At 43.8% G+C, this 24,454-nt stretch overlaps 1 protein-coding gene across 6 annotated transcripts; it reads right to left on the reverse strand.

The window, feature by feature from the left end:
- Window positions 1-192: 192 nt before the first annotated feature.
- LOC127005257 (ataxin-2 homolog) lies at window positions 193-23,543 on the reverse strand. 6 transcript variants are annotated; one of them, XM_050874033.1, is made up of 12 exons: window positions 23,270-23,543; window positions 21,505-21,591; window positions 15,169-15,277; window positions 14,733-14,940; window positions 13,842-13,963; window positions 12,998-13,221; window positions 11,742-12,124; window positions 10,279-11,369; window positions 9,642-9,813; window positions 9,273-9,439; window positions 4,841-5,462; window positions 193-4,561 (listed from the first exon to the last, which is right to left on the reverse strand). In XM_050874033.1, exons 1-12 carry the CDS (start codon window positions 23,305-23,307, stop codon window positions 4,509-4,511), a joined length of 3,276 nt encoding a protein of 1,091 aa, XP_050729990.1. In that variant the 5' UTR covers window positions 23,308-23,543; the 3' UTR covers window positions 193-4,508. The 6 variants fall into 6 exon arrangements, with proteins under 6 accessions (XP_050729990.1, XP_050729988.1, XP_050729989.1 ...); XM_050874031.1 differs by having other exon boundaries at window positions 12,998-13,251; XM_050874032.1 differs by having other exon boundaries at window positions 4,841-5,459; window positions 12,998-13,251; window positions 23,270-23,542.
- Between the last annotated feature and the right edge of the window lie 911 nt (window positions 23,544-24,454).

Consider the following 24,454-nt stretch of genomic DNA (forward strand, 5'->3'; position numbering starts at 1 on the left):
ACTCTTACACACTAGTTATATTAATGCACATGGGTGTTGTGTTGAAAGGTGAAACAATGTCTAATATGTTCACAAGTAAATATAATTCCATCGTTATGAAGGCAATGACCATCTGACTCCACATCTTTCACTGCTTTTCTCTTTCAACAACACACTCAAGTTGATGGATAGCAGAATAAACAAAACACAATATACTTCATATCATTTATAGCATTTAGCTTTGAATTCCAGCTGCTACATTTGGAAATCCTCCATTTCCACTTTTATTTCACTTCTTTTAAGTTACTTTCCCATGTATTTATCGTTTCCACAATAACTCCAGCACTCTTTTCTACGCCAACGTTCGGAACTCTTTTTGTTGTGGTGACGATGTAAAGCAGAAACCTCCCTTTACGAGCTAAGGAAATTCAGCTGTACCTTTAGCTCACTTTCACGTGTATTCAATTTCCTTGCGGTAACACTCTCTACTCCTACACTCTACTGACGTTCCGATTATGTGTCGCGTTGGCCGGCCCTGGAGCGGGAGGCTTTGTAATAGGGCTGCCAAGGTTTGTTCTCTCAGCGTACGCGGCCCATCTTGGATAAGTTTCATTTGACGTAACTTTCATGTATCGCAGCTCTGTTCTCTCGGCCTCCTGACTTGCTACAGAAGGGTGGGGGAGGGGACTGTGGGTGGGTGGGTGGAGGGAATAAGAGGGGTTAAAAGGGGGGTCGGGGAGGAGGTGGCGGGACTGTGGGGGAACCAAACTCGAGGGGAGGAAGGGACCTGGAAATAAAAGGTAAGGGAACAGGATGAGGGTGAATGAACCGCAGTATAATATGAACGTTTGATGCGGCGGTGTTGGCGATGGGAGGATCAGAGGAAGGGAGGCAGCTCTTCGGTAAACACAACTGGTAGACAATGAGGATGAGATAGCAGAAGAGGAGGAGAGAAGAGAAAAAATGAAAAGAGAAAGACCAGACTCACTCAAATGGCCATGGATCCACAAATGCAGAAAAACGATAAAAAAATAACCATGAATATAACTGCAGAAATACAAAATGCAACAGAGATTTTAGAGTGTGGGAAGAATATGAGTTAGAAAAATCGATGTTGAGGACTTCCGAAAACGATACCTAACGATGAGGGACAGAGAGAAAACAAGAACAAAAGGAATGATTGCCCTGAAATGACGAACAGAGGGCAAGGGGGGCACTGAGACAACCCAGATGCCCGCCGCAACACGCATGCCCAGCAACACACCCAGACAAGGGTAAGTTTCTGCTTGCATGCATACACTCACACACACACATACACACACATACTCACACACACACACACACGTTAATGAAAGGGTAAGACAGTCGACATAAATAAACTATACGTATATCTCTCGTAAACACCTAAACGTAAAAAGTCGTGAAAAAAATTGCTCTCTCGTGCCTTTGTGTAATGAGTTGTGGATTCGTGCCTAGCACTCACACACAAACCCACTGCACTCGCGCTCCTACACACTCAAACTAAGAGGGGGAAAACATCCAAGGATCCTGAAGACGAAACGAGAATGACGACGAACACTAATGAGACAAGGCATCAAAAAGTACAAAAATGGGAAGAAAAAAAAATGAAGTACAAATGTGTAAAAACTTCCTTGGTGGGTACAGAAAAAAATAACAAAGCCCCGTGAACCAAACAGCGGCACAAGAGAGCCGTTTGCTTACTGATTTAAAACAAAGCCAAGGAGGTAACTATAGTTCTACATTGTTCTCATATGGAGGTGGAAGAGTCAATAAACACATGAAGAGGAGGCACGACATGGTAAAGGTTTTAGCCACAAGTGTTCGTGCTCTTATTCTCAAGGAAATGTCCATAAATTCCGCTCAGATTTACTTGTTTACAGCTGCGGTGGTATAAAAATAACCCCCAAGGAATGCATCTCATGAGTCGTATGTTGATAATATACTCTGTCTTACAATTTGCACGAGAACAATAATTATAACATTACATATTCAATTAACAATGTATATTACTCGGACTGATGGCTGCTCTGACAATGTGGCATTTTGTGGGTGTAACCATTTTCTGCCCTTAGTAAAGTCCCTTACAGGGTTAACATACACACGTACACACACGCCAGCTGGTCCGTCACACAGGACATGGCCGATGAACAACATAACAAGCCACAAGTGTAGGGCATCGCTCTTAAACCCCACCATGATAATATAACAATAAAAAATTATAAAGTTAAGTATGTAAAAGTAAGCAGCACTGTCAGCCTTTTGGGGCACTACCGTGTACCGAAGGGGAATAAACGGAAGGTATTTCCTAACATTCACACTGAGGCAAGGAGGAAACGGGACACCGACACCTCCCACACTCACACACCCGTCACCCTGAGGCTCTCCACTCTCCCGGCCCCCAGAGGCTTGTTGGGGAGTAATAAATAATAAGGGCTCACTCACTCTCTTCCTCAAACAACCTTTCGTGCCTTACGTCTCAAAATTAAACGGTCCTACTCTGATCTACCAGCTGTGCACGTACTGGGCGAAGATAACGGAACATAAAAAAAGGCTTCAACACTGGGCAACCAATGTGGTAAAGGTTCTCTCAAGATAAAAGGAAGGGTTGACATACCAACAGGATAAAACCTTTACTTGCTATCCTAGTTATGATAAGAGGCTCTTCGTAATCTCGTGTTATTCTTTTCTGCAGGCTTACAAAAAGGGTTGGATCATGCCACTGTAGTCACACGCAGATATTTGGTTCCCAGTCCTCTTGCACAAGGGATGCATTTTTCAAGACACTGTGAACAGCACCTTTTTCTATACACCTGTTCAGCGGGCGGCTGGGAACAGCCTGGCCCGGGGGCTGACAGGATCGCATTTGGAATAAACTTCATACAAAAAGTTGCTGGTGATGCATCAACAAATTGTAACAATTTCTGCACTCAATACAAAAGAAATATACACACGCTTGTAATTGAGCGACTAGTAAGGTCTCTTTACTCTTCCAAAAACACGTAACACCACCTCACACGGTCAATTATTTTCTGAGCTGACAGCAAACTGATGCGTGGATGTTCAGGAACCACACAGCACATTCATTCCTCCATGAGTGGTTGGTACTCATACACAAAATGCAGATAAGTAATGATAACTGCTCAGCACGTCTGCAAATGCAAAACAATATCTGTCCTGATTATTGCCGAGAACTGCATGGCACAGCGTCAGCAGCCACAAATAAAAGATTTAGGCTACAATCAAATAATGGCGGCGCGACCGTTACGAAAGGTTGTCACCCGCCCATTTGTCCTCTGGTCAGCGTTCACGAAGAGGCTACACAGACAACTTGTATGAAAGTGAGGATGAAGGTGTCACAGTCAGTCAGGCAACAGCCATGGATTGTAGCACTGCAGGACTGGAAGGTGTGTCTGAGTGTGGTGGAAATGTCCTGATACATACACTGCTCTGGGTGTGAGGATGTGTATGTTAAGTGTATGTATGTCAAATTCATCTGCATAAAGTCTTGGGCAAATACATCTGTGTACACATTTCAAGAAAGATGATTGAGAGGAGATACTGATGCCCAGATAGAATGAGTAAGTCTATACAAAATGTGTGTGACCAGAGCTCTGAGACAACTCAGCCCAGCTTGCCACACTCACAACACAGACTCAGTTTGAATGAGGCAAACTTATTTATAAAACATTATAAGGCAAATTGTATTTCCACAATAATTTTTTGTCAAGCTAGCTGTCTGGCAGGCTCCCCACTGACTTGACTCTTTACAGAATATTGCCACTTTGCTTTGAACCGTCACATGCATACAAGATTATCAAAACAGTTCAGCGCCGAAGTAACAACCGCCAGGGCTGACTTCTCTGTGTCCCCGCCACCGCCGGCCGCCCGTGTGTGGTGCCCCGAGCCTCACACGCCTGCCGCCGCACGCCACGCCATAAAAACTGCTGCTACGCCTTAGACTTTGTGGCCTACTACTCCTTTGTGAAGTTGAGACCTTAGAGTAAATTAAATCTCTCTCTACTCTCTACTCTCTCTCTCTCTCTCTCTCTCTCTCTCTCTCTTCAACAATAAATATCCACTTCCGTGGTAAGAATACGTCAATCGTGTGTTTGTTGGAGGACTTCTTTGCCTGGAGCACATCCGCTGTGTCTAGAGTCACACACTTCTATGCTAAAATGCATTTGTTACAGAAAAACAAAGAGAGCATACCCGTATTATGACCCTTACACGTAACATCTCATTCATTATCCATTTACAATATATAAAAAATTTAGCAACTTGCTCCAGCGCCTCCTCACACACCACTGGCATATTAGCAGCACGCATACTGACACGCACTCCACTCAAGACTACATATTTACACTTCTCAACGCGGCAACAAGACTCCGCCCGCCTTCCCTCCCTCCCCTGTGCAGGCCAGGGTGCTCCTCACGTGGAGACCAGACACTCAGGCGGGCACGGCTGATAGCTGGGGACAAATGTGGCTTTGATCCTACTGAGCCCAGACTTCATTGGCTGTGATGGACGAGGGACATTGGGTGACCGTGGCTGCCGGCTGTACCTGCGGGCACAAACACCGTCTCAGCTCGTGACCTCCAACTCGCTTCACGTCGCCAGATCTGCCGGGGCTCGGGTTGATGACCCGGCCACCTCATACTCTTACTCTTACTTAATATTCCATTAATCTATCAAGATTAAATAGTGGCACAGAAACATTTTTTTTCTCAATTCAGAAGTATAAAGCAATCATCATTGAGGAACCTCAAAACTTATCAAGCAAGTTGTTCTCTCTCCTCAAGCTGCTCAGCACCTCAGTGTGGGAACCGTGGGTGGTGCTTACTTGGGAAATATTGAATATGAGAGGGTAGTTGCTGTACAGTGGCTGTTGATGTGGGGGTGAAGCCCGGCATGGAGGAGGGAATGTGTGCCGCAGCGGAGTGGGGGGGCGGCCCCGAGTGGTGCATCATGTGGTGGGGCAGCACCACGTACTGGGCCGTCATCTGGCCCGGCCCGCCGTGGTGGCCCCCGGAGCCCGCTCCCCCCTGGCCAGGGCCCGGGTACTGCTGGGTGTGGGGACTTGGGGCAGGGTGGGGGGAGTGTTGGGGCAGGTGTTGGGGCAGAGACGGCTGTCCTCCCATGGGGTAAATGAGGGACTGTGGTGGAGTGGGTCCGGGGGTTGACGGTGGGTTGGGCATGTTGGGGGGTCCGCTGCCGCCACCGGGGTTCTGGGGTGTGGGAGGCTGTGTGGGCTGGGGGACGGGGCCGGGGGTGTGCGCTGGGTGTGGCTGGTGGGGAGGTAGGCTGGTCTGGGCCATGTACATGGTCTGGTGGCCATGCTGCTGGGAGGGCTGCTGGGAGTCTGGGTTGGGGTGGCACAGCCCCATGGAGTTGGGCACCATGGCAGCCATCATGGGCATGCCAGTGGGGGGGAACCGCATCACAATGGGTACACCAGGGTACTGCTGCAAAAAACCCAACAATGTATTAGTGCAGGCACAGACCAAATGCAGCTTTAACACTAAATATATATATATATATACATATATATATATATATATATATATATACATATATATATATATATATATATATGTATATATATATGTATATATATATGTATATATATATATATATATATATATATATACATATATATATACATATATATATACATATATATATATATATATATATATATATATATATATATATATATATCATGGTTGTTGTTTTTTTATTTATTTAAAAAAATATAAAAAATCAGATTTTTTATTTAAATCAAATTTATTTGATTTAAAATCATTTATTTTTATTTTTCTTATTAATGAAAATAATTATATGAATGTAAACCTCTATATTCTCTACATTAGTTTAAAATACATATTGGAGTATTCTTGTATCATATTCCATCACCATAACTAATCTGGTTGGCTGTTTGAGGCAATCCAAAGACTGATCAGCTGCAGCCAGCCAGCCACTGGCCACCACTGCACAGCAACTCTGTCTAGTCTCTTAACCCTAGATTACTATCGTTGTCCGGAATCCCGGCATGGGGGGTTAACCCCCATGGCGTCGGAACATTTCCCACCCGTGACCCCCCCCAGCGTCGGCACTTTTCAAAAAAAAATTTTCTCCCATTATGTCAGAAATGCTGAAAAAACATAGGTTTAAGTCATGAAAAGTGTCAAAAATGACATCTGAGTCACGGTGTGTGTCGTAAATTGTCGCATCGTATATGTACGACGCCGACGCTGGGAAGGTGACTCAGCCTGTGTAGTACATGTACGACGCCGACGCTGTGAGGGTTAATTTGCGTCGCGGAAGGAAATCTGTTAGACGTACGGTGCTGTACGGCCATGACATTTCAGTTAGCATTCTGCCCTTGGTGCGTGAGGTACGTTTGTGTTTTTCCCGTGCTTAATTCCTGAACTGTTCCCAATTGTCTGGAATTCTGGACACGATAGTAATTATAACATATCAAGTATAATGCAGGCAATAGGGCTTCCGAGGCTGGAACATTTTGGGGGACGTGTGAACTCCACGTGTGGCACAACTCAACACAATCAGCCAACGCTGCCTGGCAGTGGTGCCTTCATTAGGGAAAGGTAGCGTTTTTTTTAATTTTTACACTTTTTTTGTTTATTTTTTTCGTAATGTTATTTTTGGGTAATACATTAAGTTTATAGGTCATAGAATTAAGAATGTATTCTAGTTTAAGTAAAAATTTGGTAATTAAACTTTGTACCATTCCTATATGTGTTTTCAAGCCCACAAAGTTTGTCCGGAATTCTGGACATTGAGAGTAACCACGTTAGTCCAACAACGATAGTAATCTTGGGTTAACAGTCTAACCAGATCATGTCATGTCTTGGACATGTCCTGACTGAAATTGCACAAAGAAAAATGAATGCAGCTTCAAATGAAAGTATCAGAAAAGGCTGTGGATGATCCATGTATGTATGTATGTATGTGAAGTGATACTTTGAAAAATAGAGGTACAGTATATTCATTCATTCATCTTTGATGCCTGCTCCTAGGAGCTCCCAACAGGGGATGGCCACAGCAGAAGTTTCCATCTCTCTCTATCCAGACACTCCCTCCTTGCCTGCTCAAAGTTTCTCAAGGATCTTCATCACCTAGTCCATTCACATTAATAGACACCAGTCTCATGCACTCCTTTCTCTTCTGCCACACTCTGGCCATTGCTCCTGCCTCTAAAACTTTTGATAAAAGTATTAGAGGACACCAATGGGTGGCCAGTCTGATGTGGTATTATGGAGACTTGCTCCTTGTCCGGGCTAAGAGTATTAAAAACAAGACAGCTGATGGTCGCTGCCCCCCTCCCCGTTGGTTTTACCCCGCAGGGTATACTAACGGTGCGCACCACATGAAGGTGAGGATGAGGTAGGCTACCCTCCCAGTCAGAGGGTAGCTGTAGTGCTCTCTTCCCAATACCCCAAAGCAAGGGAGCTCTACGCATAGGCAAAAGCAACCTTCGGATGAAACTCATTGGTTACGATGGTGCCATTGCGCAAAGCAGGTACAGTATATTTTTCAAATATTTCCTTTACTGCCACTTCCTATAATTGTTGTTTTTTTGTCCCTTTTAATAGCTTTTCTTTAGTTTATTTGAGTGTTTGGAGGGGCCCAAGACTACCCACATGCTGTCCTCATGATTGCCTATCAACCGGACTCCAGCAAAACTAAAGAGGATCAAGTGAAGTTTGGGGTGGATGGGGGGGGGGGGGGGGATTAGCCAAGCAAGATGGCGGCACTATAAAACAGCTTCCTGCGCCACCAATTGGCTGGGGCCAACCAAGAGAGTAAAGAAGGGGCCATACGTTATGGCTGAGCCGCAGTGCTCATCTCTGTGGCACTGGCCCTTGAGCATGTGGTGGAAAGAGCCCATCAAACTGGGACACAGGGTCAGTGTGACATCCAGGTTACCACAGTTTACCTTGCCCAGGTTTCCCCAGGTGCACATTTATTGACCAGCCCGAAAGGTAAGATGAACAGCTGGGTGAGCAGCACGCTGACTGCCCAGGCTGGGATTCAAACCCAGAGCCACGGATTTGTAGCTAGGCACGCTAACCACTAGACCATGGAGGCATAATAAAAAGATCCAAGGAGGTGAAAAACTGGCTATAAGGGGACAGACTTAAGCATCTAATACTGTTTATGTCAACAAGATGAGAAAACAATTACAAGCAAATGAACTGAAGTGGCTAACCCATGGTTGCACTGCACACATTCTAAATGTTTTGGCTCATGATCTGGAAATTGGTAACACAGAACATGTGGCTTATGTTGTAAAATACTTTTGAAGCCATCACTCTGCCCCAGCAAGATACCATCAGAAAGACAGTCAGTGTCTTGTTCTGCTTCAGGACACTGGACGGATCAGTTGCGGCTGATGGAAGATATATATAATGAACTAATCAGCTCAGGAAGATTTGTGAAGTTGACAGGGAAAATATTGATATCAAAGTTATGAAGTTGACAGGGAAAATATTGATATCAAAGTTGTAGAGTGCTTTCTTTGTTTATTTCCCATTCTATATAGATTCTCAGCAATAAAATCAAGATTTAAATCAATGATATTTGAAAAGAAATCAAATAATATAAATCTTTATTTAAATCAATGATTTTTTTTTAAATCATTTGATATAAATCTTGATTTAAATCAACTCGATTTAAATCAAACAACTCTGAATATTATATATATATATATATATATATATATATATATATATATATATATATATATATATATATATATATATATATATATATATATATATATATATATATATATATATATATATATATATATATATATATATATATATATATATATATATATATATATATATATATATATATATATATATATATATATATATATATATATATATATATATATATATTTTTTTTTTAAAGTTGTTTCAATAAATAGCTTTCTGTAATGTAGAGATTAGGTCTCATATCTTAATGTTCAGTAAAATGGTGCAAAAATATCAAAATGCTGAGAGGAACACAATCATACCCACTCAACCTGTGAAGACTGACAACCTGTGTTCTCTGGCCTCCCAGCTTTGACACCCAAACACTGTGCAAAATATTTGACAGTACGATTGTTTGTACTCTACTAAAAGACAACAGTGGACTCTGCAATCAATGAAGCACACCCACTCTGCACACCTCAATCTGTGAACAATCCCCACCATACACCAACAGACACACACATGCATAACCTCCTCCCAGACTGTTACCTGGTAGTGCTGAGGGGTCTGGGGCATAATATTCTGTGGGATCTGTACAGTGGTGATGGGCTGGGTCTGTGTGCCCATGGGAGCAGGAGCCAGGATGGGCTGGCCAGTAGCAGCTGCCACTTGAAGGGGTGAGGTGTATTCTGGCCTCTGACTACCACCCACAGGCACTGAAGAAGCAGAAAAAAAAGAGGATTAGCAGGTAGACAACAAACATCAATTCTTATTCTTCCACTCAATGCAGTAGAGCCTCAGACAAAAGTGGATTAGAAGGTGGAGTAAGATGCATATATACTCATAACAAAGATCTATATAAAAATATAATCATTCTTTCACACAGTAGAGCCTCAGACATCAGCCTCATCATCTCACCTCTCTTGGGGAAGCGTGGAGGCTGCGGCTGTATGGCAAAGGACTGCGAGGTGAGCACCATGTGAGGGATGCCAACTGGGGGCCCGGGAGCCAACTGGGGCGGCTGGTTGGGTGGGATCTGTGGGGTCTGGGGAGTGTGAGGGCGTGGTGGGGTGGTGGTGCTGGGGGAGCGCTGGGGAGAGAAAATGATGGTTAATAATAATAATAATAGATGATGGTTGTGAAGATACTACACTATCACTCTTCATACAAATTCACAACATAGGTAACATTTAAAAGGCATGTTCCAGCCAGATTCACAGGTAACTAAACTATTGATTATAAGAAAAAAGGTAACAAATGATCAGACAATAGGAAAAATCATGATAAAAGACAAAGATAAGCTGGATAAGGAGAAAGGAAGAGGAGGAGGATGCTAATATTAAGCAGAAGAAGAAGAGGTTGAAGACAAAGTTGAAGAGGAAGAAAAGAAAGAGAAACACAAGCAACACACCAAACAAGAAACACACGCACAAAAATGAGGAAAGAAGCAAAAGAAGAAAAAGAAACACACCACAAACAAGACACAAAAAAACAAAAGAAAGATGGCAAAGACAAAGAAGAAAACAACAGAGAAACACAAGACCCAAACACTTACTGGGCTGAAGGGTTTGGCATGGGGGTTGAACACAAACTCCTTGGCATTGGGGTTAAGCTTGGAGTGGGTGACGGTGGTGGCGATCTTCTCCATCTCATCATGCGGTTTGCTCATCTCAGCGGCTGGGCTCATGGTCATGGTGGGGGGGTTCTGGGGGTGGTGCGGGGGGGGTTGCTGAGCTGTCTGTGGTGGGCCCATAGTCACCGATGTTACAGGCGGTGTCTGTCGCTGTGGTTGAGGGTGCTGCTGCGGCGGGAGATGCTGTGGTGGGAGGTGTGTTTGCGGTATGGGTGGTGGTGGCTGCTGCTGTGGTGGAGGTGGTTGCTGTGGCTGCGGTGGAGGTGGTTGCTGCTGGTGGTGTTGGTGGTGCTGCTGTGGTGTTGGTGGTGGTGGTTGCTGCAGCTGTGGTGGCTGTGGAGGCTGCTGTTGTGGTGGTGGAGGCTGCTGTTGGGGCTGCGGTGGAGGCTGTGTCTGTGGCTGTGGCTGTGGGTGTGGCTGTGCTTGTGGTGGTGGAGGCTGGGATGTGGGTGGAGGCTGCTGCTGCTGTTGCTGTGTTGGTGGTGGAGGCTGCTGGTGCTGATGCTGGTGGTGGTGCTGTTGCTGTTGCTGGGGTGGCTGCTGCTGTTGCTGTTGTTGCTGAGGCTGCTGCTGCTGGCCCTGACCCTGAGCCTTCTTCTCTGGCTGGTCCGAGAGCTTGAAGTCCTCGCTGAACTTCTTGAGGTCGGCAATTTGCTCCTCCTTGTTGCGCATCTTCCTTGGCTCACGCTGTTCTCGTGGCTCAGCCTTGCGGTGATCGCCCTGTCCCACAGGCGGCATGTGGCTGGTGTGCTGGTGGTGCTGCTGGGGCGGGGGCTTCTGCGGGATGGGCTTCTGGTGCTGCTGCTGCTGTGCTTGTTGCTGCTGCTGTTGTTGTTGTTGTTGCTGTGCTTGCTGCTGTGTCATGTGTGCAGGCTCAGAGTGTGGTGGGCCGTGGTGGCGTGGGTGGAGGTCCTGCTGTTGCTGCTGCTGCTGCTGTTTGCCACCGTGGGAGTTGTTGTGTCGCACCTCCCGCCCACTGGCGTCCACTGGTGGCCCATCGTGCCCCTTACGGTCTGTTGAGGAATTTTAACACACTTAGAAAACACACACACACACACACAAAAAAAGTGAATGCCTAGATAAATCTCTCACCTATGTAAACAAATTCTGAATAATATAACTTAACAAAGACAGGCAAAAGTTAGAGTACGTCATGGTTCTTAAACTTTAAAAAGAACTCACACTCAAAACCTGAAAGTGTAAGCAAAGATAAATTTCTCACTCAGACAAACAAAATCCCAATAAATATAGACAGGGAAGCTTAAGAACAAGACACAAGACCCTCAGATCCCCAAACACACAAATAAATTCCTCGTATAGACAAACAAACCCCAAACAATTCAACACATACAGAAAACCTCAAGCAAAAAACACAAATGACTTACCATATGAATTCTTGGCATCCCCGTTGACCTTAGTGTCAGGGGCATGGCCATGATGCGACCCCTGGGAGTTATTACGGTGGATGGGCTGGTGCTGGGCTGGGGGCAGGGCATGGTTAGGGAGCTGCTGTGGGGGCTGCTGGGGCTGATATGCAGGGGATGCTCCCGGTAACCCTACAGGACTGTGCCCGGCGGATCCTGTGGGTGGGGGTCCAGGGTAGGGGGAGGTGGGGGTTGGGGGGTTGGAGCTGCCATGGGAGTTGTATCTGGCGCCAGTGGGGGGTGGGGTAGCTCGCTGCGCCTTCCCCCCATTCTGGTTTTTCTTACGTAACATTGGAGGGATGTATTTACCCCCCTGCTCCCCGGGCCTCAGCACTGCGGAGAACCTGCGAGAAAGGATGAAGACAAGCACTTTAATACCTGGCATCTACACTATAGTTGCTTCTCATATCAACTATTTATAAAGGTCAAAGAGGGGATCAGTCAGGTTCTAATGAGTGTTTCTTTAGGCTCATAGTACAGAAGAAGGGTCAGACTACCACCAGGGCCATAAAACAATTCCTGGAAATGCCCAAAACTCCTACGAAAGCCTTGGCAAATGTGTAAACTTGGGCGACGAAATGTTTAGTAATACGGCCCTATATATTTTCAATACCCTTTTTCTTTTTTTCCTTACAGCAGAGGAAACAGTTCAAGGGCACAAAACAAAGGAAAAAAGGCCTATATTCTTTTTCTGAGAGCAAAGGAAACAGCTCAAGGGCAAAAAGCAACAACAAAAAGGCCCTTGTAAGTATTGGTTAAACTTTTCACTGTGTGTTTCCTTGTACTTTGAAGGATATGCAGGAAACAATTGTAACATGTGCCCCTTCAGAAAGAATAACATAAGCAAAGGTACCACAGCCATTTCTAATTTCACTCCTCTATTATCTTTTTTTTTTACAGTAAATAACTCAAGAACAAAATTAAAAAGAAAACAAAGAATCACACTACAGAGAAGGCAGGTCAGATTAGATTGCAATTACAGTCGTCCCTTAAATAGTACGGTTTCCAATAGTTCGGTTTCGGTTTTATGTGGATTTTCAAAGAAGAATTTTTTTGGATTTTTGAATTTCCCGATGAGCAGGAAATTTAAAAATCCTAAAAAGGTCTTCCATGACAATCCGTATAAATCCGAAACCGAACTATTGGAAACCATACTATTTGAGGGATGACTGTATACAGATAAGTAAACACCATCCACACAAGCATAAACGGCTCACCTCTCCTCCTCGTCCCCATTCTCAGCATCCAAGCGAACCTGGGTGGTGGGGGACTTTTCTATCTCCGCGGCAATCCTTGAAGCCTTGGCCTCACGCTCCCTGTACTCCGGCGTGTTGAGTTTGTAGAGGCGGGTGGTATAGCCCTCCATGTCGGGCGTGTAGGAGGTAGTCACGCCGTACTTCTCCTCATTCTTGCGGAACATGTCATCCACGTCCCATCCATTCTGTGACGGCAGACCGGGAATGTTCCCTAACTAAACCCGCAATTATTTACCACGTCAGCAAACGGAATATTAGTAGTGTTTTTTTATGCATGTTATCTGTTTCATAATCCTAATTGTAAATCATGTGAGATGAGAATAAATATCCCCTCAAAAATATGCTAGTAAAAGGTATAATACAAAACAGTGCCCCCTCAAACCTAGCTTCTCATATGACCACCCTCAAATCTAGCCTATCTCATGCATGCCCCCACAAACGTAGCCTGTCTATCTCTCACCTAAGTAAACAAATTCTGAATAATAGAACCTAACAAAGACAAGCAAAAGTTAGGTAAGTCATGGTTCTTACGCTCTAAAAAGAACTCACCTATCTATCTAGCTTGTCTCATGTGCCCCAGTAAACCTAACTTCTAATATAGTTGCACACACTAGCATAATGAATCTGAGAAATTGTGACTACATTTACAAGAAGTTTCTAAAGAGTAATATAAAAGTGCCCCTGCAAACCTAGCTCTCATATAATCATCATACTAACATAATGGAACTTAAGATTCATGACCCCATTTGAGACGTAACACATGACCCCAAGCTATTAAACATCAGAGTCGGCATAGCATACTTACAGAGTTCTCATCCCCGAGGCCGATGCAGTCGTCGGTGGATGGGTCTCCCTGCCAGGGCTCCAGGGGCTTCTCACCCCCCTGCCCGTTGTAGCGGCTGATCACTTGGTCCACCGCAAATCCATCTGTGGGGTAGGAAAAGTGGTAGTCGTGAGTGCCAAAGATTCAGTATTTCTCGTTAACATACACAATGAAGTGTATCATCGACTGTCTAACCTCATAAAATAATATTGGAAAGATTCAGCATTTCTATTTTACATATACAAAGACGATAAGGAGGGAGTGTCTGGATAGAGAAACTTGGAAGCTCTTCTGCCGTGGCCATCCCCTGGTGGGAGCTCCTAGGAGCAGGCGTCGATGAAATGATGATGATGACAAAGACGATAGCCAAAGATTCAGTATTTCTATTTTACATACACAGAAAATAATCAGAAGTGTATCATTGACTGTCTAACCTCATAAAATAATATTGGAAAGATTCAGCATTTCTATTTTACATAATCAAAGAAGATGGCCAAAGATTCAGTATTTCTATTTCACAAACACTAAGAAAATAGTTGGAAGTGTATCATCGACTGTCTAACCTCAAGAAAGAACATGGGAAAATCTCAAAAATTCCTCTTGCGGTCTTTTCCAAAACAACCTGACCTAGCCTTTACATTGTGACACTAAACTGAACAGCAATTGCACCATACATGATACCTACAAATTAGTCCCTTGTAACGTTAAACAGATGATGATGATAACATACAAAGAAAACCATATCAACATATAACCCTAACAAAAATAAGAAACTATGACCAACACAAAATAAATCCTTGTAGGTCCTCAACTGACAAAAATAAGAGACACTACAACCAACACAATATCAATCTTTGTGGGTATGTGACTAACCTCTAGTGGCATATTCCAGGTCGACATTGGCCACCTTGATGGTCACAATATCAGCGGCAGTGAAGATCATCTTGGGCTTGATGGTCTCTGGGTTGATGGTGGAGGGGTCTGAGCGGGACACCTGGTGGGCCAAGTCAAGCACCAGGTCGAAGTTTGGGCTGAAGGTGGTGAAGACTCCCTCGATGATTTCATTAGTTTTGGTCTGTATCTGTGGGAGGGATGGGAAGAGGAGGCTTAGAGGATGAGCTAACACTTTCACACTGACAGAATAAGATCCCTTTTTACAGTACCAATCAAATGCCAAAATAGAGACCTGTGGGAGAGGCGGAAAGAAGAGACTTAGAGGATGAGCTCACCCTTCTCACTGACAGAATAATAATGCTTTTTACTGTATTAATCTCAAGTGTCAAAATGGAGATATGTTCTGGCCACTTACTCTCACTGGGAGGCCGACCAGAGCCCCCACGGCCTGCATGAAGCGATGGTTGGTGTACACCCCGTCAGCGGACACCTGTCTCTCTGCTCCCTTGCCCCCTCGACCTCCTCTGTGGATAGCAATGCAAAGGAAGAACGTTAAGAGGCAAAAAATAACAGCAAACACATCAAGAAAATAAAACTAAGACCAGAAAACAGAGAATAATAGCAAGACCATGAAAATAAAAACATAATCACAAAAACAGTGAAGAAAATAATAGCAAGGCCGCGAAAATAAAACCAGAACCACAGACTCGGTAAAGAAAGTGTTCCAAGGTTACTACAACTTAAATGCATAATACAAAAAGAACAAAATAACAGATGAATTCATGATAAACTTAAACCACTGCAGTCCGAGAAAAAAAATCAGGCCCCCCCCAAAAATAAAATTAATAAATAAATAAAAGAAATGGTGCCATAAGTTGGAAAGAACAAAAACAGAAAGACCCAGCCCAAAACAGAGCCCACAAGGCCACATCAGGAAGTGCCGCTTTCTATGCAATACTTCTGACATCCAAATGAACAGAGGTATTAGAATCAAAACACCAAAATATAGACGTAAATGTGTGTGTGTGAGATCCTGCAGGTGTGTTAGGTCCTGTTGCCTCGCCCCAGATCACCTTGTTTGTAAATCTGTGTCACAATGATAAGGGTGATTTGATTGCCTGTCTTCCCCTTATCACACAAACACCACACCCTTACAAGCCTATCACCGAGTGGGGGAGCAAAATATCATGAGGCTGCAAATTCTAGGACTAAAATAACTCGATGAACCTTTAGAAGGAATAGGTGAGAATGGCTGACTAAAAGCTAACACTGAAATAAGATAAGTTAAAGAAAGAAAGAGAGAGAGAAATTATATTATATAATTAAGTAGCTTCAACGTAAAATATTTCAGATAATTAAGTCGGTTTCAGATGGAGTAAAATCAACTCAAGAATAAGTAGAAAGTCTGTACCAAGTGCAATAACAAAGAGGTTCAATGTTAAGATATGAATCACAGTGAGCAAGAGAGTGGAGATTTAATAGAGGGGAGGAAGTGAGGATCAACTTCAGATGCAATAATACAAACTTCTCAAGAAAATGTAAAGTGAATACAAAAACTGTAATAATAATGAGTTTCAATGTTAAGCTATGTGCCACAGTTAGCAAGAGAGTGGAGATTTGAAAGGAGGGAGGAACAGAGGATCAATTTCAGATGCAATAATATAAAATTCTCAAGAAAATGTGAAATGTATATATATGGTCCAATAACAAAGAGCTTCAGTGTATAAAGATATGTGCCACAGTTAGCAAGAGAGTGGACATTTGAAAGAAGGGAGGAAGAGAGGATCAATTTCAGATGGAGTCAATATCAGATGTAATAAAATAAAGTAAAGAATACTAAGAATGTCTATATAAAGTCCAACAATAAACAGTTTCAGTATCAAGATATGAGTCACAGTACCATTAGCAAGTGAGAGTAAGGGAGTCCTGATAGAAGGGAGGGAGGGGAGGAGCACAGGTGAAGAGGGGGAAGGGACGGGCTAGAGATAAAAACTGAGCGCTTAGTACACTTATGAGGCGGAGGAGTAAATAAAGCACCTTATTAAATACTTCCACATGATCCATATCCCTGAGAAAACTGTATATTGCCTCATCACACAAATCAGTAAAGCATGATAACAATGGATCCTTTTTAATATATATATATATATATATATATATATATATATATATATATATATATATATATATATATATATATATATATATATATATATATATATATACTCAATATCCAACACATTTATTAATTCATCGATCTATCTATTTTTCTTTTATTCATTCTATCTTTCTTGCTTTATTTATTTATTTATTTAGTGTGTGTGTGTGTGTGTGTGTGTGTGTGTGTGTTGCATATAAATAACAATCACTGGAAAATCACCATAACTTCACTAAATCACTAAATAAACCCACTAAATAAAAGAAAAAAATAAATTAAAACCACTAACCCAACATCACTTTCCTTAACCTTGAATCATGCAAGGAAGAAAGGACAATATCACACTACCTCAAGATGTATAAAGGCTGGAAAATCATCACAACTTCACTAAACCACCAAAATAACAGCAATTTCCTAAACACCAGAATTAAAACCATGAGCCCAACAGCACTTTTTTTTAACCCTGAATCATGATCGGAAGAAAAGGAAATACCACAACACAGTCAAGAAAAATCAACATAACTTCACTAAACCCACAAATAAACCCACTAAACAAAAACAAAACCTCAATCAAAGCCACACGACCCCAACATCACTTTCCTTAACCTCACACCATGATAGGAGGGAAGAAAAATACCCCAACATGCTTACTGGCACGACACAGACACACACGGGGAGGCTGAGAACGGTCTTTGTGAGGGGTTCCTTCACACATCACCGCATTTCACCCTCTTCCTGTACACGGGGCGGCCTTCTGAGCACATACCCCAGCACTCAGGAACACACACGTAATTCTGGGCACTAGTTTCTGCCTCCCACACACGGAAAACCACGCAAACTGGTCCTCGTTCAGCTAATGTCAACACGAGCCGAGTCGAGAAATGGCTGCTGCCGCACGAAACTCAATGGGACACGTACCAATATTCACGGGTTTCGTTCACTCCCAAAACTCTTCACTCACTCATCATCACCCATTTCCAGGCACATAGCTCCCATCCACACGCATTAAAGTACCCGTTTCCCCGTATAACCACGTCTCAGGCACTATACTGGTGCTCTAAGCGGTGGGGAGGTGTGGACACCTATCAATATTCACACGATTCCTTCACCATTTCATAACTTTTCACTCGCACACACCACCCATTTAGATTATTCCTCCCATTTAAAGTACCCATTTCCCCTGATATACACATCCCTGAGGCACTCACTATATGGGTGTTCTGATGGGTGGGGAGAAATGGAAACGCATTAATATTCACACGATTCGTTCACCATTTCATAATTTTTCACTCACTCTCATCTCCCATTTCCCAGCACATTCCACCCATCCACACCCATAACAGCAGCACCAAACACCCATTTCCACGTCTCTGAGGCACTATATGGGTGTTCTGAGGAGTGGGAAGGCTTGGAAACGTATCTACATCCACGCGAAATCGTTCACCGTCCCACAACGTTTCACTCCCACTTATCACCAATTTCCCAGCACATTCCACCCATCCACACCCATCACAGTACCCATTTCTCCTCACATCCCCATCTTAGAGGCACTGTATGGGTGTTGTAAGGGGTGAGGAGGCTATGGGAACGCGTGGAAATTGGTAAGATAGGAAGATGTCCCAGTACGAAGATTAGGCATGAGGAAGGAATGGCCATGTCCAACCCAGATGTTTGGTTTTATTTTCCATGTCCAGTCCGTACGCATTGGCCACGGACACACCCACGTAGCCTAAGACACGCGGGGATACATAATCTCACCCCATACCAAACATGAACCCGGGAAATGTGTCGACACGTGGGAAATTAAAGAAAAGGAGAGGCCTGAACGAGAAGCTAGCCATCACATTCCTCCCACTCCCAGTATTGGTTCCCATGTCCACCCCCCTTACGGACACACCCACGTAGCCTAGGGCACGCGGGGATACATAATCTCACCCCATACAAAACATGAACCCGGGAAACGTGCGGACGCGTGGGAAATTAAAGAAAAGGAGAGGTTAGAACGAGAAGCTGGTCATCACATTCCCCTATTCCTTCCTACCACTCCCCGTATTGTTTCCCATGCCCAGCCCCTTACGGACACACCCACGTAAACCAAGACACGCGGGGACACGGAATCTCTCCCAATATCAAACAGGAACCCGGGAAATAAGCGAAAATGAGAGGAAGGAAATGGAAGCTGGCCGAAACATTTCCCATCCCCCCGTCCTCCTACCTCCCCTTCCGGAACGCCCATTTCTAAGTCCGTTTCCACCCCTTTAATTCCTCCCTGTGTCTCTATAGATGCTGCAGAAGGTAAATTAACAGGTAAATGGTTTCACTTTGCAGAGTTAGTCACATTTCCCACCCCCCTCCTTCCTACATGCCCATTTTCACCCAAAATAGGACGCACTATTAGGACAAGGGAGGATGCTAGAGCACTGCAGGAGGATCTCAACAACTGTCAGCTTGGTCAGAGAAATGGCAGATGAATTTTAACATCAAGTGTAGCGTACTAAGTGTAGGAACACGCAACCCATTACACGAGTATAGTTTACACTCCACAGCAATAGGTAGAGCAGTGTGAAAGGAATTTAGGAGTGTTAGTGAAATCTGACCTAAAACTAAGGAAGCAATGTATTAGTGCGAGGAATAGGGCTAACAGAGTATTAGGCTTTATTAACAGGACAGTAACCAACAAAAGTGCAGAGGTCATCCTCAGACTCTATTTAGCATTAGTTAGGCCACACTTAGATTATGCTGTCCAGTTTTGGTGCCCACACTACAGAATGGACATCAACTTGCTAGAATCAGTTCAGAGGAGGATGGCCAAAATGATTCAGGGGCTGAGGAACCTCCCATATCAAGATAGGCTGAAACATCTCAACTTACATTCACTAGAAAGACGAAGAGTGTGGGGAGATCTGATAGAAGTATTCAAATGGGTCAAGGGTTACAACAAAGGCGACATAAGTAAAGTACTGAGAATTAGCCAGCAGAATAGAACACGCAGCAATGGATTTAAATTAGAAAAGTATAGATTTAGGAGGGAAATAAGCAAGCATTGGTTTAGTAATAGGGTGGTGGGGGAATGGAATATACTCAGCAATCACATAGTGAGTGCTGGGACGATAGTTTGTTTTAAGAGGAGACTGGATAGCTACATGGATGAGGATGAAAGGTGGTTGTGGGGGGGAATCTGGAGCTGCCTTGTATAGGCCATTAGGCCTCTTGCAGTCTCCCTATGTTTTTATTTCATCCCTCCTTGTGTCCCTGTAGATAGTATGATGTGATATAGATAGAAACAAAGAAGAATTGTAAAGCTGGCAAAAGTATTCCTGGTGCAGTGCTGGGAAAAAAGGGCATAAATGCTTCAATAAGTGAACATAAGTGGTTTCAGCAACAATCAGAAAATTGGAAAGTTACGTACAGTACTACTGAATGGGAAAGTGTGTGAATAAGAATAATATACTTGGACCGAGGAGGAGGAACCTAAGAAGCGATACAAAGCGTTGCAGGTCAAAAGAAGAACAGGGCTACTCAACTATCATAAGCAAAGGTCCAGTTAGACTAGTTCAAATGTATACAGATGCCTGGATAAATACTGTATCTAGACCCCAGGCACCAATAGAAAAATATAACTAAATAAATAACATGATGTATTCTTGCAGGTGTATTTCCTTGAGTGATTGTTGACCCTATAGTCAGTCGAGGTAATATACTTGTAAGAATCCATCACCAGGACCTTCATGTTATTTAATTATATTTTCCTACCCCTGGAGCCTGGGGACAAGCTAGAACACTCAGAAGGTCCGGATTTGGAACGCACACTGCCAATTGAGTAGCCCTGGTGTAGAAGATAAAGTAGCGGGTAAATGGTCTCGACTGGCAGAGGTAGTGGGTTTTCCTTCTAGCACTCATGTCTTTTTCTAAGTCCGTTTCCACCCTTCCATGTGTCTATAGATGCTGAGGAAGGTAAATTATCAGGTAAATTGGTCACACCTACAGTTGCCAGATTATAGTACTCAGAGCATAATATTTACCAGTTTCTGACGCATAACTATTACCAAGAAACATCAGGAATTAACTGTTGTACTAATAAATATAAATGAATCTCATTATTGGGGACCAGGAGACAGATTTGGGATCGGAAGCTGGTAATTATAAGAGGCTGAGTACGACAATCTGGTAACGATGGTCACACCTGGCGGATGTAAAGTCGCATATCCCACACCCCTCCGCTTCCTTAACACCCATTTCTAAGCCCGTTTTCACCCCTTTAACCCATAATTGTGAGAAGGTAAATTAACAGGTAAATGGCTTCATCTGGAGGCGGTGGAGCAAGCATTCCTTCTGGCATTCCCACATTTCCCATCAACCCCTCCCCTTCCTTAATGCCCATGTCCAAGTTAGTTTCCACCTTTTTAACTTATAAATATGTGCCTTAAGATGCTGCAGAAGGTAACTTAACAGGTAAATTGCCTCACCTGGCAGAGATGGCCACATTTCCCACCCCCGTCCCTTTCCTAAAAGCCCATTTCTAACCCCGTTTCCACCCAGACCTGTACACATACCCGAGTCCCAATAGAAGCTAAGAAAGGTAAATAGTCTCACTTGGCAGGAGTAGTGACGGTAATAGGCAGAGAGGAGTGGGCTAGGAGATTAGAGGAGGACAACGGGGCGATCTGCACAGTGTTCGGGCTATATGGAGACAAAAAGGAAACAGAGAAGAATGGTAAAGCTGGCAAAAGTGTTCCTCGTGCAGTGCTGGGGAAAAAAAGGGCACAAATGTTTGAATAAGTTAAAATAAGTGACTATTGCAGTTAAGAAAGTTACGTAATACTGAGAAGGAAAGAGGAACGAGAGGAGGAGGACCTAAGAAGCAATACAAAGCATTACAGGTCTAAAGAAGAAGAAGAAGGCAGAGGTGGAGAGGGTTTTCCTTCTTTCTAAGCCCATTTCCACCCCTTCAACCCATACCATTGTTCCTGCAGGTAGTGTAAAAGATAAATTAAGGGGTAAATGGGCTCACCTGGGAGAGGGGGAACGGGTTTTCATCCTGGCTGCACTTCCTTTAAGCTCTTTTCCAACCCCATTTCTAAGCCATTTCCCACCCATTTCACCTTTTCCTGTTTGCCTAAAGATACTACAGGACATTAAGGACAATTTACAGTTTCACCCAACCAACGATTTTCTTCCGTGGTTCATGTTTTTCTGGTGATAAATGTAGTGAATTGCATGATTTTGAACCCCCATTTCTAAGCCCGCTTCAACCCATTTCACCCCTCCCAGTGTCCCTAACAGAGCTAAGAAAGGTAAATTATCAGGTAAATATTTTCACCTGATGGAGGGGGAGTGGATTTTCCTTCTGGGATTCACGGTGTTATGTTCATGGCTTCCCCTCCCTGAACTCCCATTTCCAAAACCATTTCCACCCCTTTAACTTATACCTGTGAGTCAAAAGATACCGTAGTTCATTAATTAACAGGTAAATGGTCTCACTTGACGGAGGTAGAGCCATATTCCCCACCCCCTCTTCCCTTTCTGAACGTCCGTTTCCAAGCCTGTTTCCGCCCCTTTCACCTTTCCCTGTGTGCCTAAGGATGCTATAGGAGGTAATTAAACAGGTAAATAGTCTCACTTGATGAAGATAAGAGCCATATTCCGCACCCCCACTTCCCTTTCTAAACGTCCATTTCCAAGCCCATTTCCACCCCTTTCACCTTTTCCTGTGTGCCTAAAGATACTGCAGATCATTAATTAACAGGTAAATGGTCTCACCTGACGAAGATAAAGCCATACTCCCCACCCCAACTTCCCTTTCTGAACGTCCATTTCCACCCAATTCCAAGCCCGTTTCCACCCATTTAACTGATACCTGTGAGCCTAAAGATACCATAGATCGTTAATTAACAGGTAAATGGTCTCACCTGACAAAGATAAAGCCATACTCCCCACCCCCACTTCCCTTTCTGAACATCCATTTCCAACCATTTTCGAACCCAGTTTCCACTCCTTTAACTTATACCTGTGAACCTAAAGATACCGTAGATCATTAATTAACAGGTATATGGTCTCACTTGACAAAGATAGACACATATTCCTCACCCCCACTTCCCTTCCTGAACGTCCATTTCCAACCGTTTTCGAACCCAATTACCACCCATTTAACTTATACCTGTGAGCCTAAAGATACCGTAGATCATTAATTAACAGGTAAATCGTCTCACCTGGCGGAGGGGGAGCGGATTTTCCTTCTGGCATTCACGGTCTTACGTCCATGGCCTCCCCTCGCTGAACGCCCATTTCCACCCCTTTAACTTATACCTGTGAGCCTAAAGATACCGTAGATCACTGATTAACAGGTAAATCTCCTCACCTGGCGGAGGTGGAGCGGGTTTTCCTTCTGGCGTTCATGGTCTCTTCGGCTCTCCCCAAACGGGCCTGCCGAAATTCGCTGGGGACCGGAATTTTGATGGTCCTTGCTTCACGGCGCGACGAACAACAGTGTGAGAGTGGCGGCGGCTGTGTCAAGGGTGTGTGGGTGGCGGCGGGTCTCGTCCTCCCCGGCTACCAAGGCATAACGGGCACACCAGGCACGGCGCCCCTCGCTGCTAATGGCACCTAACGTGGAGGAAAATACGTTCCTGTAATGAGATTTGTAAATAGTCCCCCATGCCTGATTCACCGGTTCCTGGGTACATATTTACTACCTGTCATCAAGTTAAGCATCTTTTGGGTTATTTAAGTGGGTTTTGTAATATATATAAGGGTAAGGATGCGTTTTATTATCGAGTTTCCAGACTAGTGAAGACTGTGAGGGTCGCCGCGGAGGTTCATGCTGGCGGTGTTGCCACGTGGTATGAGAACATTACAGAAATTTTGCATGGAAAGAGGAAATAAATGTAAGAAAAAGATGAGTATACGACATCTAGAAATTTAGGGATTGCATTAGGGGGTGGTTTTACATAGGTATCCCCCCCGACCTTGAAGTGGGGTGTCCTGTCATGTGTCAGCCGCGGGCAACGTCGCAGCGCAGAGTTAAATGTCGCAACGCGAGGGAAATTTAAAACACTCTTCACGGATTTATGTGGCGCCGGAAAATCCATGCCATCTATATCATCTCTATCATGTATTAGCTTGGATTGTATGTCCATTAAGATGATGTAAAAAGTTCCTTAGTGTAAGATCCTATAATTAACATCTACGGTAGACTAATATACGATACGGATATATATGTCTGGCATGGCTTAAAAAAAACATAAGAACAGGGAAACTGCAAGAGGCCTAATGGAAGAGGGAAATTTGCTAGACTTGGTTGTGAATGAAGGAAATAGAGAGAAAAAATAGTAGAAAATAGGGGAATGAAGAAGGAAAAAAGAGAAAGAGGAAATAGAGAAATTATATAGCTACCGAATTTTTCCTGGACAACATTTAGGAGTTAAAAAGGTCAACTGGAGCAGACGTGGTACTAAGTCTCGAAATGGTGTCCGCCAGGGAGAGATCTTAACTTTTGTGTCCCCACTTGTATATACACAGGTATACCTCGATGCCCCACCCACCC

Source organism: Eriocheir sinensis, chromosome 29, assembly GCF_024679095.1.
Source record: "Eriocheir sinensis breed Jianghai 21 chromosome 29, ASM2467909v1, whole genome shotgun sequence".
NCBI classification, from domain to species: Eukaryota; Metazoa; Arthropoda; class Malacostraca; order Decapoda; family Varunidae; genus Eriocheir; species Eriocheir sinensis.

Bases quoted from the DNA above. Each gene is read 5' to 3' on its own strand.
- LOC127005257 (XM_050874031.1), bottom strand. From the start codon at position 23,307: ATGAACGCCAGAAGGAAAACCCGCTCCACCTCCGCCAG. The intron at 5,463-9,272 runs GTAACAGTCTGG...GGTTTTTTGCAG, and splicing joins AGACCCCTCAGCACTACCAG to CAGTACCCTGGTGTACCCAT. The intron at 4,562-4,840 runs GTAAGCACCACC...TTGTGCCCGCAG, and splicing joins TCATATTCAATATTTCCCAA to GTACAGCCGGCAGCCACGGT.